General features: G+C 36.8%; 1 protein-coding gene across 6 annotated transcripts in view; it reads left to right on the plus strand.

Moving 5' to 3' along the window:
* SBF2 (SET binding factor 2) overlaps nucleotides 1-12981 on the plus strand; it is a 235244-nt gene that overhangs the window by 107335 nt on the left and 114928 nt on the right. For all 6 annotated transcript variants that reach the window (XM_042038399.1, XM_042038401.1, XM_042038403.1 and 3 more), the window contains exons 4-6: nucleotides 7156-7269; nucleotides 8847-8957; nucleotides 11282-11387. In XM_042038399.1, the coding sequence (XP_041894333.1) occupies nucleotides 7156-7269; nucleotides 8847-8957; nucleotides 11282-11387 (331 nt within the window). The remainder of the gene's footprint in view (nucleotides 1-7155; nucleotides 7270-8846; nucleotides 8958-11281; nucleotides 11388-12981) is intronic.

Below are 12981 nucleotides of genomic sequence, written 5' to 3' on the forward strand. Positions count from 1 at the left end.
GTGAGTTTTGCCATTTGTTCTGCATGCATTTTGTAGGTGTCTGTAGTCCTCTCACCGCAGTTTAGGTGTGTAAAGTTACAAAGGGTGGAATTCATGGATCAAGTTAGCTGCCTTTGGGAAAATTCAGAAAGGCGTAGTAAACTCCAAGCTCTGAAATGATGTTTGCTTATGCAAAGCTCTTGCTAAGGGCCTGGTACTGCAGTTCTTTTCTGTTCCTCAGTGGTAAGGTTAACACGTTAAAAGCAGTTACTTAATGCTGTTGATTAACGCCCCGTGGGATTTCAGCATTTGCAGGGCAACTCAGTGGCATCACCTTGAACTTCCCAGATCTTCTGGGGCTTGCACATCCCAATGGCCTATTCCAGAGAGACACTTTGTCTGGGAAGGCTGCACTGAAAGGTGCAAAGTGGGGGTATGAGGTTACTTTGGTTCCAAAGTGCTTTCAGTGTTTTTAGATGATACTCAGTATCAACACCTTCTGGAGGTTTTCAAAGTGAGGTGTATGAAATGGTGAACATCTAAGAGATTATGGTGGTGTAAATTTTGTGTAATGCTGGAAGGTGCATTGCAAACTCTTCACTGACACTCTGAAAAGTGTCAGTAGTGCATGGGGAGTGAGCAAGCTGACCTGTCATAAAAACTTGAGATTACTCTGTTTGTTTAAGTTTATGATCTTCACGTCTTTTTCTGTCTTAGATCCTTATCTTTTTTAGTTGATAGACTCCCTACTGTGCATTACTACAGTGTATTGTCCCCATTTTGAAATTATCAAATCAAGATAACGGCTTTTATGCTGGTTTAATTTTTCCAGTTTAAGTTTAGCTGCAGTGGTATGGTTCTGTGCACGTAGGCAAACCACAAAGCAGATCTGTTCACCTGTGGTTTTAGCTCAGTACAGCAGATCGCAGGCAGGATGCAGATTTGTCTTCTGGCAGCAGTTAGCTTAGTTTATTTTAACTTTCATACATGTGTTAGAATTTATTGGATACATGCATTTATATACTCTGACAAGTAAATAAAATTAATTGATGGTGAATGTTTTTTGGCCTTTGATTGTTAATAAAGCAGCTAAGAGTGTATTTGGCTGCAGATAAGACAGGCGGACACCAAGTGACATGAGGAGAAAGGGATCTGTCCCAAATGAGTAATTGGCATAAGATTACTAAAGTAAACTTCAAATAATTTTTCCTAAAATAAGATATTGTGCATGGTCTCTAAATCTTTGCTGGGCAGTTAGTAGAAAAACAACAGGCTTGCTGAACTTGGCATAATTTCAATGCAAAATTTTGTATAGGGCAAACTGGTTTTGACGTAATGAAGTACTAGAGTGCAAGTTTTGTAATATGAGATGTTTGTTCTCTTTCTAGGGCTGAACAAATTATTAAAGTACAATTTTAACTTCACCTTCTGTGTGCAGATTTCTTTTGCGTTTCAAATAATGCCTGCTGGCTTTCACCCTCAGAACAGTACAGCTACACCTAAGGCCTTGTGTTTTCTAACTTTTCTGTTAGTACCTCAGTTTAAATTGGTTTTCCTCCCTCTGACATGGGAATAAGCCTAATTTTTCTCTGCTCAACATGAATCAGAGCTGACAGTCCAGATTCTGAAGATGGGGGTGAAAAGATAGAAGAAGGATGGCTGTGGTTCATGTGTGCTGTAATTCAGTTGCATGTTGATGGAACAGATGATAATGCTACATTCAGTAGTAGGGAGAATTTTTTTGGACCATAAGGGTAGGTCATTTTGGTCTTTAATAATTTACTTCGGTTCCTAATGTTGATTTTGGCTAGATGGTTAAGTTAAATGTCAATATTTAGAAGTAGAGCTGACATCTAAAAATAATGTGATTGTCGTGGCAAAATTAGGTTTACAGAAGTTCAAGAGGAAACCTTAAAGTTTGAAGGCTAGATTTTGGCAATTAATTTCTCTGTTTAATAAAAGAAGATAAGGTTAATATGAGTGAAGTTGTTTTTTAAAGCTTAATTTGTTTTTTGGCTGCCACATCTGTTGCCTTTAAAAGAGTTGCAGTTTTTCACTGAAGTAGCACAAAATCAGTCACCTTTTTCTTCTAAAAGTTTTAACATTATTTCTTAAGCAGAAATTGAGACTTATATGAAAATGTCTAGTTTTGTCCTGATTTACCCCATGCAACGTTGAAACACAGCCAGTGTCAGCCAGATGTGGCTTTCAGGGAGTGTAATTTCATGGAAGTGAGTGGGAAGCAGAGAGATGTTTCATAGTCCATTGCCACTCTATGGAAAACTTGGAGTGTAAGATCAGCCTTTATTAGACATCAGGTAACCCACAAATGTTTTAACTTAGACATTTATGTACATGAAATGAAACTAATTCGTGGCTATAAGTACCTATTTCCTTGTACATACATGATGCAATTAGTTATTTAATATTTATTATATTTTATTTATTTAATATGCATTTCGGTGTTAAGAAAGTATTTTGCTCTTGATCAACACCCATTTATTTGAGGGAAATATGCAATATTTTCTTATCATAATTACCCTTTGTTTAATACTTTTTCTTCTAATACCAAGCTTTCAAACTCTTATCTCATTACTTGATGAAATGCTGCAAACTGTGCCCAGCTTTACACTTTTTTTATAGATGTAGAGGGATTTTCAGAGCAAAAGGACACTGATTAAACAAAGCAATACCTTACTTAATGTGTCTAAACTCCACAAGTATTTGATTTTAACCACAACGATTGAGAATGTGTTAAACCTTTTTCTAGGATCTGGGGCATCGTGCCTGATCTGCTGGTGACTGCAATTGTCAGTTACCTTCCTCATTAAAAAATGTTTAGCCAATAAGACTGAATTTGTCTAGCTTGGGCATAATACCATGTACATCCTTTGGCTAACCTGAGGAACAAATTGTTCTCAGAAAACAAGGAATCAAATAAATAGCAGAGTGATGATGAGCAGTGGTCATCACAGTGCATTTTTCTAAACTATTGGTTATGAGTCAGGGATCAAAGCTGGTTTAATGCATTTATTAATTCAGCTGCTTTTATTGAAGAAGTTCATAAACTATGGATGCTGTTTGTTCAATTGGTTGGCTATTGTATATTTTAATTTACCTCATCATTTGAGGTCACAAATATGTTCAATGGATACTTCTATAAAAGAAGAAAGGCAAACAGCTGCAGTACATGCACTCATGCTCTCTCTAGTTCTGTTCTCTCATTTCTGTAAAAATTATTAAACTGATTACAGTGTTGTGCCAGGAGTTGTATATATATTTTTTACTGTAGATGTGGGTGTGAACATTTCTTAAAATACATGAAAACATTTTAGTTTAAATATATGTATTGCTGTGGTTTGAGTGTGCTGAACACACAAGCACATTTTTTTGGCCAGTCTCTTAAGAGGCCACTTTATAGCTATAAGCAAACAAGTTGAGCAAAATGAAATTGCATCCTATGTCCTTCAAAAGAAATTCCACCATTTTCCAAATGTGTTTATCATATATAATTAATGCAGAAAAAGAGAGGGAAAAAAAGAGGGCAAGTAAACAAATCAAACACTCTGCTGTAAAACCAGATAAGATTTTTCTGTTTAAACTTATGCTATATCCTCAGCCATGTTCTACCTATACAATAAATAATGACTTGTTTAATTGTATTTTAATTTTTCAAGAATGTAATGCTGTATATAGTTTTAAAATTGGTTATCTTAATTTTTCCTAGCCTTTTTTTTAATCTCATGTGACATAAATGTTAACATTCAATACTGTGATGTTGCATGTAAGTTTTCGTGATGGTTTGCAATATCTGGTAATTTTTTGGGGAAAACTGCTCTAAGGACATAAGTCAGCCACAGTTTACAGCTCTCTGCATTATATTCTACTTGTAACTTTAGAAACCAAGTCAGGATGCAGAAGAAAAGAGGATTCTGGGTTTGACAGGCAGGGAACAGGACCCTGATGGACTTCAGTCATGTCTAAGTACAAGGGACTAAATATTTTAAGCATGGTGAAATCATGTATGACCACAGGTCATCATGCAATTCTTTGATAGTTAGATCAGTCTCAGTTACCTATTTTGTAGCCTATGGAAGGGTCTTTTTCAGGACTTTATTAATTGGATGTTAAAAAAGAAAAATCATTCATTTGCCTTCTCAAGGCACAGGTATTTCTGGATTAGATTTTAGACGTTTATGACCTGTTAAACTAAATGGATTGTGAAGGACTGGAGCACTGGTTTGCTCTCTAGTGGTACATTTTTCTAAATTCAGCTGTTTTCAAAGTCTGCTTATTTCAAAGAAATAAAAAGAGAAAAATGGGAAAAAAAGGAATCTCAGTATTAATTAACCAAGGCAAATTCAGTGAAGGGCAACAGAGCTGGTGAAGGGTCTGGAGCACAAGTCTGATGAGGAGCTGCTGAGGGAGCTGGGGGTGTTTAGCCTGGAGAAAAGGAGGCTCAGGGGAGACCTTATCACTCTCTACAACTCCCCAAAAGGAGGGTGTAGCTGAGGTCGGACTCTTCTCCCAGGCAACAAGTGACAGGACAAGAGGACACAGCCTCAAGTTCTGCCAGGGGAAGTTGAGGTTGGACATCAGGAGGAATTTCTCCGAAGAAAAGGTGATTAGACGCTGGAGCAGACTGCCCAGGGAGGTGGTGGAGTCACCATCCCTGGAGGTGCTTGAGAAGAAACCAGACGTGGCACTCCGTGCCATGGTCTGGTTGACACAGCGGTGTTCGGTCACAGGTTGGACTCAGTGATCTCAGAGGTCTTTTCCAACCTAAATGATTCTGTTGCCCTGTGATTCTGTAATTTAAATTCATCTTTCAGTCTGTGTATCCTTAGCAAGGCTTTCCATACCATCCATTTGTTCTCAGTTAAATTGTAAACTGAATGCTGCATATATAGAATAAAGAGTTATTGTAAAAAGCCCCCAACGTAACAAACTCTTCTATTTTGTTCTTTTTTATTAGAGAACACTTTTTCCTTAGATGAGAAAAGGGATAAAGAAAGATGAAACGTGCATGTGTCCAACCTAAAGTGTAAATAGAATCACATTTGTGGCTTTACTGCTTTGTAATTAGTATTGGTACAGAATGCTTATGCTGTTAATACTTTGCTTGGAAAGTAGGTTAAAAGTCATGTGTTTGAAATGATTATCTACTTAGTCTACTGACTCCTAATAATGTGCCTGTGTGCCTGTCAGAATGTTGAGCTGGGGAAGTAACACAGCAGTCACATTGCATTTTTCTGTAAATCTTCTATGAAGTAGGAGAGAATGGTTTGAGAGTGTAAATGCTTTATCAATCAGTATTGTGCTGCTATCGTGCCCTGAAAGCTTTAAATCTAATTATGAATTAATTCAGATCAAGGACTTGATCTGAAGTTGTGTGGATTTTATTAAAATGGTCTTGTATGGAACCCTCCTCCCTGCCTATGCACCCTGAGGTTTCATTATCTTAGTACCATGTGAATATGGAAGAGCTTCCATGCTCCCTTGCCTTTAGGAATGTGGAATGTGTTTTAATTTCATTTTTCCTAACGTCAGAGTCCACAATTCGTCAGATATCAAGAAACTGTTGTCTTTATGTCTAGAACTCATAGTTTCTCTTTAGAATGGTTGATACCGTAAACATCTGCTGATAATTTAAAAATTTGGGGTTTTAGGGGGGCAGGGGAGGGAACTGTAATTCCTGTAAAAGCTCTCCCTGTCAGCATTAAAATGGATGAAAATTAATGAACCTGTGTGGGATGTGTGACTATTGAGTTCTTGTGTGAAAACATATGAATTTCTGGACCACAGTTTTATCTTAGAAATGAGATGCAAACTCAACTAAGCACATACATTGCAAATTAATTGGTTGATTTAATGTATAAAGCCAAGTGTTTGCCCATATTTGTGTACATATGTTGTTGTGCCAGCTGGTTTTATTTTGGTATGAAAGTGTTATACTGTGTTAACCGAGCTATTCTGATTAAAACCGGAGTACTCTCTTTTTACATAATTTTTACTTGAATGCTGAATTATGGGTTAGAATTTGCCGAAAGAAACTGTACATTCTGAATTGAGGTTGTGAAATAAAGCTCATGAACTCGCAGCATTCCTGGCATTTAAGAGCATTTTTATCAGGTTTCGCCCATTTAGGAGAAATGTTGGATTTTTTTTTTTTAAGAAACTGAAATGATGAGTAGCAACATGACAGAAATAGAAGGCAGTTATTTCATGTTGTCATATGAAAATGGAAGTAATTTTTCTCGTGTTCCTAATTAAGATAATATAGTGATTTTTGCTTGGAAGAATGCTTGGTCAGAGGAACAAATAAAAGAAATTTGGTGGGTGGTGCGGGGATGGAGAGAATTACATGCAGAAATTGGAAAGCAAGGACATTCTGTCATCTGAAAACTTAATTTGTCAAAGAATGTATGGAATTCTAGAAATGAAAATATTTAGTGACATCTTCGGTTTTGGCTATGAATAATAATAAACTATTTGTGACTGAGTAAGTTCTGGCAAGGAGTTCTTGCGCAATATCATGAACAACTGCAGGTTTATCTGCACTGGGCTGTTCTCTTCTTTTAACCTTAGTGGTTCCTAAGTGTGAGGGATTTTTTTTTTTTTTGAGAAATCTGAATTAGTTTTCTTGTGAAGAAATTTCTTCAGATTCCAAATTCACTAGGTCAGGCTGGAGATGACATTACAGATAATTTCAGCTGTAATGTTAGTGGAAATTCTGTAAGAAATTGAATCATAGTCATATGAGGAAGACAACCAAACATTCTTTTGTGAAATGCATGATCTCTGTATTTGGAGAGATTGTAAATCAGCTAACACTTTGATATGGAAGGATCCTGTTCTATAATCCACTATCTAAAAGTGCAACAGGGAGTATTTAATGTGAAACAGTGTCCTGTTAAACTGCTGTCTCAGAGAACTCATTTAGGTACATTGGTGCATGACTTCCCAGATGAGTTTTAATTATCTGAGTTGCATCTAGAAGCTCTAGGGAGTTCAGGCAACCACTGCAGTGTGCTCCTGTTACTTGGTTTTGTTACTAGTTTCAAAAAATGCAGTCTTTTCTGAAGCTCGTGAGAAATGTGAACTTTTGGTAAAAATGCTAACATTTTGTTTTGAGGTTTCTTCCTACTTATTAATTGAAGTGTTTCTGTTTTCAAGGGAACAAAAGAAATTGAAGGTGAAGAGGAGTCTGGTTTAATTCCGCCTGCAGAAGTATTTGCTCCCAAAAGTCTGGTGTTGGTATCCAGACTAGATTATCCAGAAATTTTCAGGGTAAAGTACTTGCAATTGCTATTTACAATATATCAGCAGAAAAATCTGGTTTTAAATGAGTAACAGTGACAGTACTTTTGATTTAAAATACCTCACTCAGGATTGATTTGGGAATTTAAAAGCAAAAGTAGCTTTAGATTGAACTAGATAAAATTCAACATCTGTGACAGTAAATAGCCCCCGTAGGTTAAAGCAGTTTTAAAACTACACAGGAGGCATGATAAACTTTTTTCTGGGCTCCATGAACTCTATAATGAAAGGAGTTATTAGGACAAAACCAGACAATATTTGACTAACTATATAGTTGGAAATTAACAGTGAAAATCTAGTTCTCCTCCATATATAAAGCAAAATTCCGGGCCTCTTCCAGACCAAATTAAGATGCATGACGGAGATTTAGGATTTTGGATTACTTTCAGCTGGTGAAATATGACTTATCTGAGATAAATGAAAAGCTTAAATTTCTCCTAAGCTAATACATATTAACAGAAACAAATAAAGTTCAGTTTACAGATCAAAGGAGGAAATCATTCAGCAGTTGTCTTTAGAGATTAAGGATGACTCTACCAAGTGAGATTAAAAGTCCACGTAGCCCAGTATTCTGTCTCTGAAAGTGGCCCATAGCAAATGCAAAGCAAAGTGTGTAAGAATAGGGCAGGCTGTAGAAATAATTCTACAAAATGCTTTCCTAATTCAATGTGAATAATAGTTAAATGACATCCTGAACCAGAGGTGTTGGTTGTATGGGGTTTTTCTATACTTAGTTCACTTTCTTAACATTCATATTTTACAACAACCCACAGCATGGAGTTTCACTGTTTAACTATGTGTTATATGAAAAGTTACTGTTGGAATTACTTCTAAGAAGAGAATTGCTGAAATACTTGCTGATTTATCAAAGTTACAGCAGTTAACAGGCAAAAGATGCTGTGGAGCAGTTATTTCCTTTTGTCTAAAGGCTTATAAGAAATGGCATGTTGATCTGCATTAAATGATTAGTAAAAATGCTAAAGCTGTATCTGTGATTTCTCAATTAAAATTGGATCCATTTAAAAAAAGATGCTGAAATATTAGTATACTATTAATATAAAATATATTTACATCAATATAATAAAATAAAGAATGTAAGTTAAATAACATATGGAATTGCTGGTCATCGATGCTAATCTTAAAATCAGCCTCAGAAGCTCGTGGATTAATCAGTGTTCTGCCCTGGAAATCAGTCGGGTTTAGGTCCATTAGAGTTCAAAGCACAGATGAAGCTGTGTTGATTTTTATCATTTTTAACAGTAACTTATAATAAAGCACTTCTTGTATAACAAGCAAAGCAAAAATATTATGCCTAGAATTTCTTTTAAAAAGAACATCTATCCCTTGTAAGTAGCCAAGCTAATTTTTTTTTAAAGGAATGATTGCCTCTGTGCAAATTACTTTGTCTTTGGTTGGAAAGTACTTCACTACACGAAAAACTATTAAGAGGAACTTATTAAAAAAAAACCTATATGCATGGATCTCTAAATAATTTGACATCTGCCTTCCTTGTATAGCAGTCTGAATTTTTTTGTCAACCTTTCTAGGCTTGCCTTGGTTTGATCTATACCGTGTATGTGGACAGCCTGAATGTGTCCCTGGAGACTCTCATTGCAAATCTGTGTTCATGCCTTGTCCCTGCTTCTGGAGGGTCTCAGGTAAATGGGGAGGGGGAAAGGGTATTTTTCCAGTTAATTTAATTTATGAAGAAAACAAAAAATAAATTCTTGAGATATTTTTGAAGAAATAAAGATCATAGTTCAGCTGAGTGCTTTCCCTGTGGCCTGTGAGTGCTTTCCCTGTAGCCTGTCTTCTAAAGACAGCAAAAATTCCATTCCAGGTTAAGGTCAAAGGGTTAATTTTGTCACTGAGTTGGCTTTTACAGGGCACATTAACAAATTAAGCAGTTTGTATAAGTTTAGTTTTTAATAATAATGTGTTCAGGAATATTTCTGCTTGCTACAGAAATTTTTTTACAGGCTTTCTTTCTTTGCCATTTTCTAACATAACCTTCATACCAGTTCATTTATGCATGTTTTTTCCTTGGTGGAGTTCAGGATTCCCCTGGTCTCTTCTTTGGTAACTCGTTTAAATTTCTATTTCCACAAATTTTTTTTAAATGCTAAAAAGTAACTCCAATGTGGTTTCCTCAGAGGAATTAAATATTGCAAATAGCCCATGCCTTAAAAAAAAAAAAAAGAAAAAAAAAAGTCTTCTAGTGAATAGACTTCTTTCAGCTTTTCCCCTGTGCTTTCTGTGAGCAGATAGTCAGGTTCCTTTGTTGATTTACTTTATATAAATTATTCCAATACATTTGTGGGTTTTTGATAATCCAGTTGGGTCTTCTGTGCTTGGTTTTTGCTTTATGCTGTGACACTGATGGGAAGTTATGGTCCTTACTATGAAACAGGCTTGGAAACTACATGTGCAAATGGCAACGTTTTACAGTCAATTATATACATAGCTTCCCACCCAACCTATGCATTATCAACCCTCTTGAAATCCTACAACTCCCTAATTCTGTTCTGGTTTTTCCATAGCCCTGGATGCTTTGGAACTTCTCTTAGTGCTGAAAGTGTCAGAATGTCCTGTCAGCTTAGTCAAGATCTACCTTACTGCTCTCCAGACAGCCACTTCTCTGGTTTTGTATCTGAGGCTTTAGTTTTTGAAGGGGAGTAATTAGATTTTATCTCCGTGTCAGAAACCTTCTTTTCCAGTGGTATTTGAGCCTTGTATTTTTCGTTTTGGTGATCCACCTGAACTTCTGGCTCTGTTTCTATCCTCTCCTTTTTCTCCCTGCCCATAAATGCGGCTTTTCTCAGTGGCTGTTTCCTCTGCTAGAAGAGGAAGGAAAAGTCAGGCTCCTTTGGTTGTTCCCTTCTGCTTTCTCTCTTCAAATGAAACGCTCACTCATTTCCAACTTAAATTTGCTAGTGTCAAACTGTCATTTAAATCAGAAATTAAGTGTTTCTCTTTCCTTTATAAAGCCTCGTGCTTCCAGGGCTGAATCTGAATTACATAACTTAGAGTGGGAGCACTCTTGTGACATTTATTTCCAGAAGTCCTTCAGGAGCCTCCCAGGTTATTCATGTTCCCACCATGGAAATCGTCAGCTGTGTAATGGGTTACTGACCTCCATCCAGGTCTGCTGCTGAAGTGCTGGGGCAGAGCATCTCTGCTACAGCTCAGGGACTTGTTTGGGTTTCCTGGGGGGATTTTTGGTTTCAAATACCTGCTGTGCAGCAGCTAAAGCTTGCTGCCTTCATACATTTCCCGCCTTTGCTGTCATACAGAGTGAAGATTTACCACACAGAAATGCCCCCCAGCCCATGGGAGTTAGTGGTTAGAGGTAACTAACTGCTTGAAATCACTCATTGCTTGAATGCCATGTGGATTTACTCAGAGGAAGGCAAGGGTATTTTGCAATTGCAATGTTGTTTGGGATGCGATGCTCAAATGCACTCCTTTCACTCCCATTTCCTGCCTCCCTCAAGGGAGGTATTTTCATGTGCTGGAAAGGTAGCTGAAGTTGTAACTCTACTTTAATGTGCAGAGCAGGAACGCAGGAATAGCAGAAGTGTCCTCTTCAATACCCACATGTCACAAGTGTGTTCATACTTAATTCGTGCATGCAGACAGTAGATAGCAAAGAAAGCCAGTTAGAAATACTGTACATTTTTCTGATTTAAATGGATTTTAAACCTTTTCTTTTTCCCAGGAGGTTTTTTATTGTATTAACAGAAATGTACTTTTAACTGTCTTCAAAGCCATAACTATTTAACTAAGTGTAAGTGCAAGGGAGACACTGTCATGCTATACATTCAGGGAGACATATCACTGTCCTCAAATTGTATTTCAGACCTCTATTTGATTTTAAATTTCTGTATACAAAATAAATAATTTTTGCAGTATGAATCACTTATCTGCATGGCGACAGCTTGTTTATTCTATATAAATTAAATTTAAAAAATTCTTTCTACAGAAATTGTTTTCTTTGGGAGCTGGAGACCGACAGCTGATACAGACTCCTCTGCATGATAGCCTTCCTGTTACAGGCACCAGTGTGGCTCTTCTCTTTCAGCAACTGGGTATGTCTAGGTCTGCTTTGAAAACGAAATTATTTTTCTAAATTATAAAATGAGGTATTTTCTGTTCTAATTCAATTCTAATCATGTGCTAAGACAGCTGCATGGTAAATATTAATTTCTTTCGAATGAAAGAATGACAAATTGTGCTTTTATCCCCTAATCAGACATTCATAGAACCCTTTTGTACATCCTGCCTGTGGTAAGTTATCTCCAGTATTAGAGAGTCATGGAATAGTTTGCGTTGGAAGGGACCTTTAAAGGTCATCTAGTCCAATCCCACCATGTAGTATCTATAAATTACTAGGGGCAGAAGTGGGTGTGGCCCCTATTTAATCACAAAAACTTTCATGTAAAAAGATTCCCTGCTCCACTCCCCTTGGATATTGCACAAACTCCAAAGAAAACCAAGGAGGTTTTTAATGAAGCTGGTGTGACCAAAAAGTTTGTGTAATTCTGTTGTTGTCTGTTACTCCCAATCTTCCAAGAAGATGCTCTAACACAGTCCTCATCAAATGTTTACATGTTCATTACAATTACAACGTTGCATCACTGCTACCTGGGTGCCTCAGTACTGATCTCGTGTCTGCCATTAAATTCTAACGCTCTTAGTCTTCATTCCGTTGGTTTGTGGAGTGACTTTGAATCATAAACTTGTAGCAGCCATGGATAAAGGCACAATTAATAGTCTTTTCTGAACCTGTGAACCTCATATTTACTCCCAAGCAACCAAATGGCCTCAGGATATAGGTTGTCATCCATTTTTCTCTCACATAGAGAGTAAGAATGAATGGAGATCAGAAAGACAATAGTGAAGAACAGTAAGGGCTCATGTCACAGACAGTATCAGATCTGATGAGCTCAATGCCATCTCCTACTAAGATGATTTAATTGTAGACTTCCAAAAAGAATATTATTTCAAAAAGAATATTATAGTTTTGTTTATGGTAATTTAAATTAAAAAAAAATTGTGGCTAACATGGTATATAGGTGCTACTTAACTTCACCCTGAGGTTTTACTTGGCTTTTTATATCAAGATTCATTATGACTGCTCTGATCAGATAGCTGGCAATGTTTTGAACATGGACAGGCCCAACAGTTTTTCCCCTTTTCTGAAGACATAAAATGTGGTGTGAGGTACCATAAGTGCAGCATGTTACACCATGTGGTCTGGTATGTTGTTCTGTAAGTATGGTGTGTGTGACACTTGAGGCAGTTATTTAGGCTGTTAAAGTGAAGGTTGCTATAAATTCACAGTTCAGAAAATGTCAAAGAAAGTGAGGCTTTCAGTTAGTTCTTAGGTAATTACCCTGTCTTCTGGCACCTGGCTTTTGTATGGCAAATTGGGATGGGAGTGTTTTGTCACAGGATCAGGCTGAGGAAAACAATGAAGACAATTCTGAAAAGTCATTGTGTGCATCAGATTTATAGAGGGAAGCCGTGAAGATGGAGTGGGAATGCAAGTATATGGAAGAGAAAACTGAGGACCATCTTTTTCTCTTGTTGTCTTACTGAGAGCATATTTTGCAGGGCAAGTTTTTTAAATTCCTCTCATGTACAGAAAGGAATTATAAAACTTTTCAACTTTAAAATTCC

The sequence above is a fragment of the Corvus kubaryi genome, unplaced genomic scaffold (genome assembly GCF_017639235.1).
Source record: "Corvus kubaryi isolate FWS band 111438036 unplaced genomic scaffold, C.kubaryi_AGA036_p1.0 37392, whole genome shotgun sequence".
NCBI lineage: Eukaryota > Metazoa > Chordata > Aves > Passeriformes > Corvidae > Corvus > Corvus kubaryi.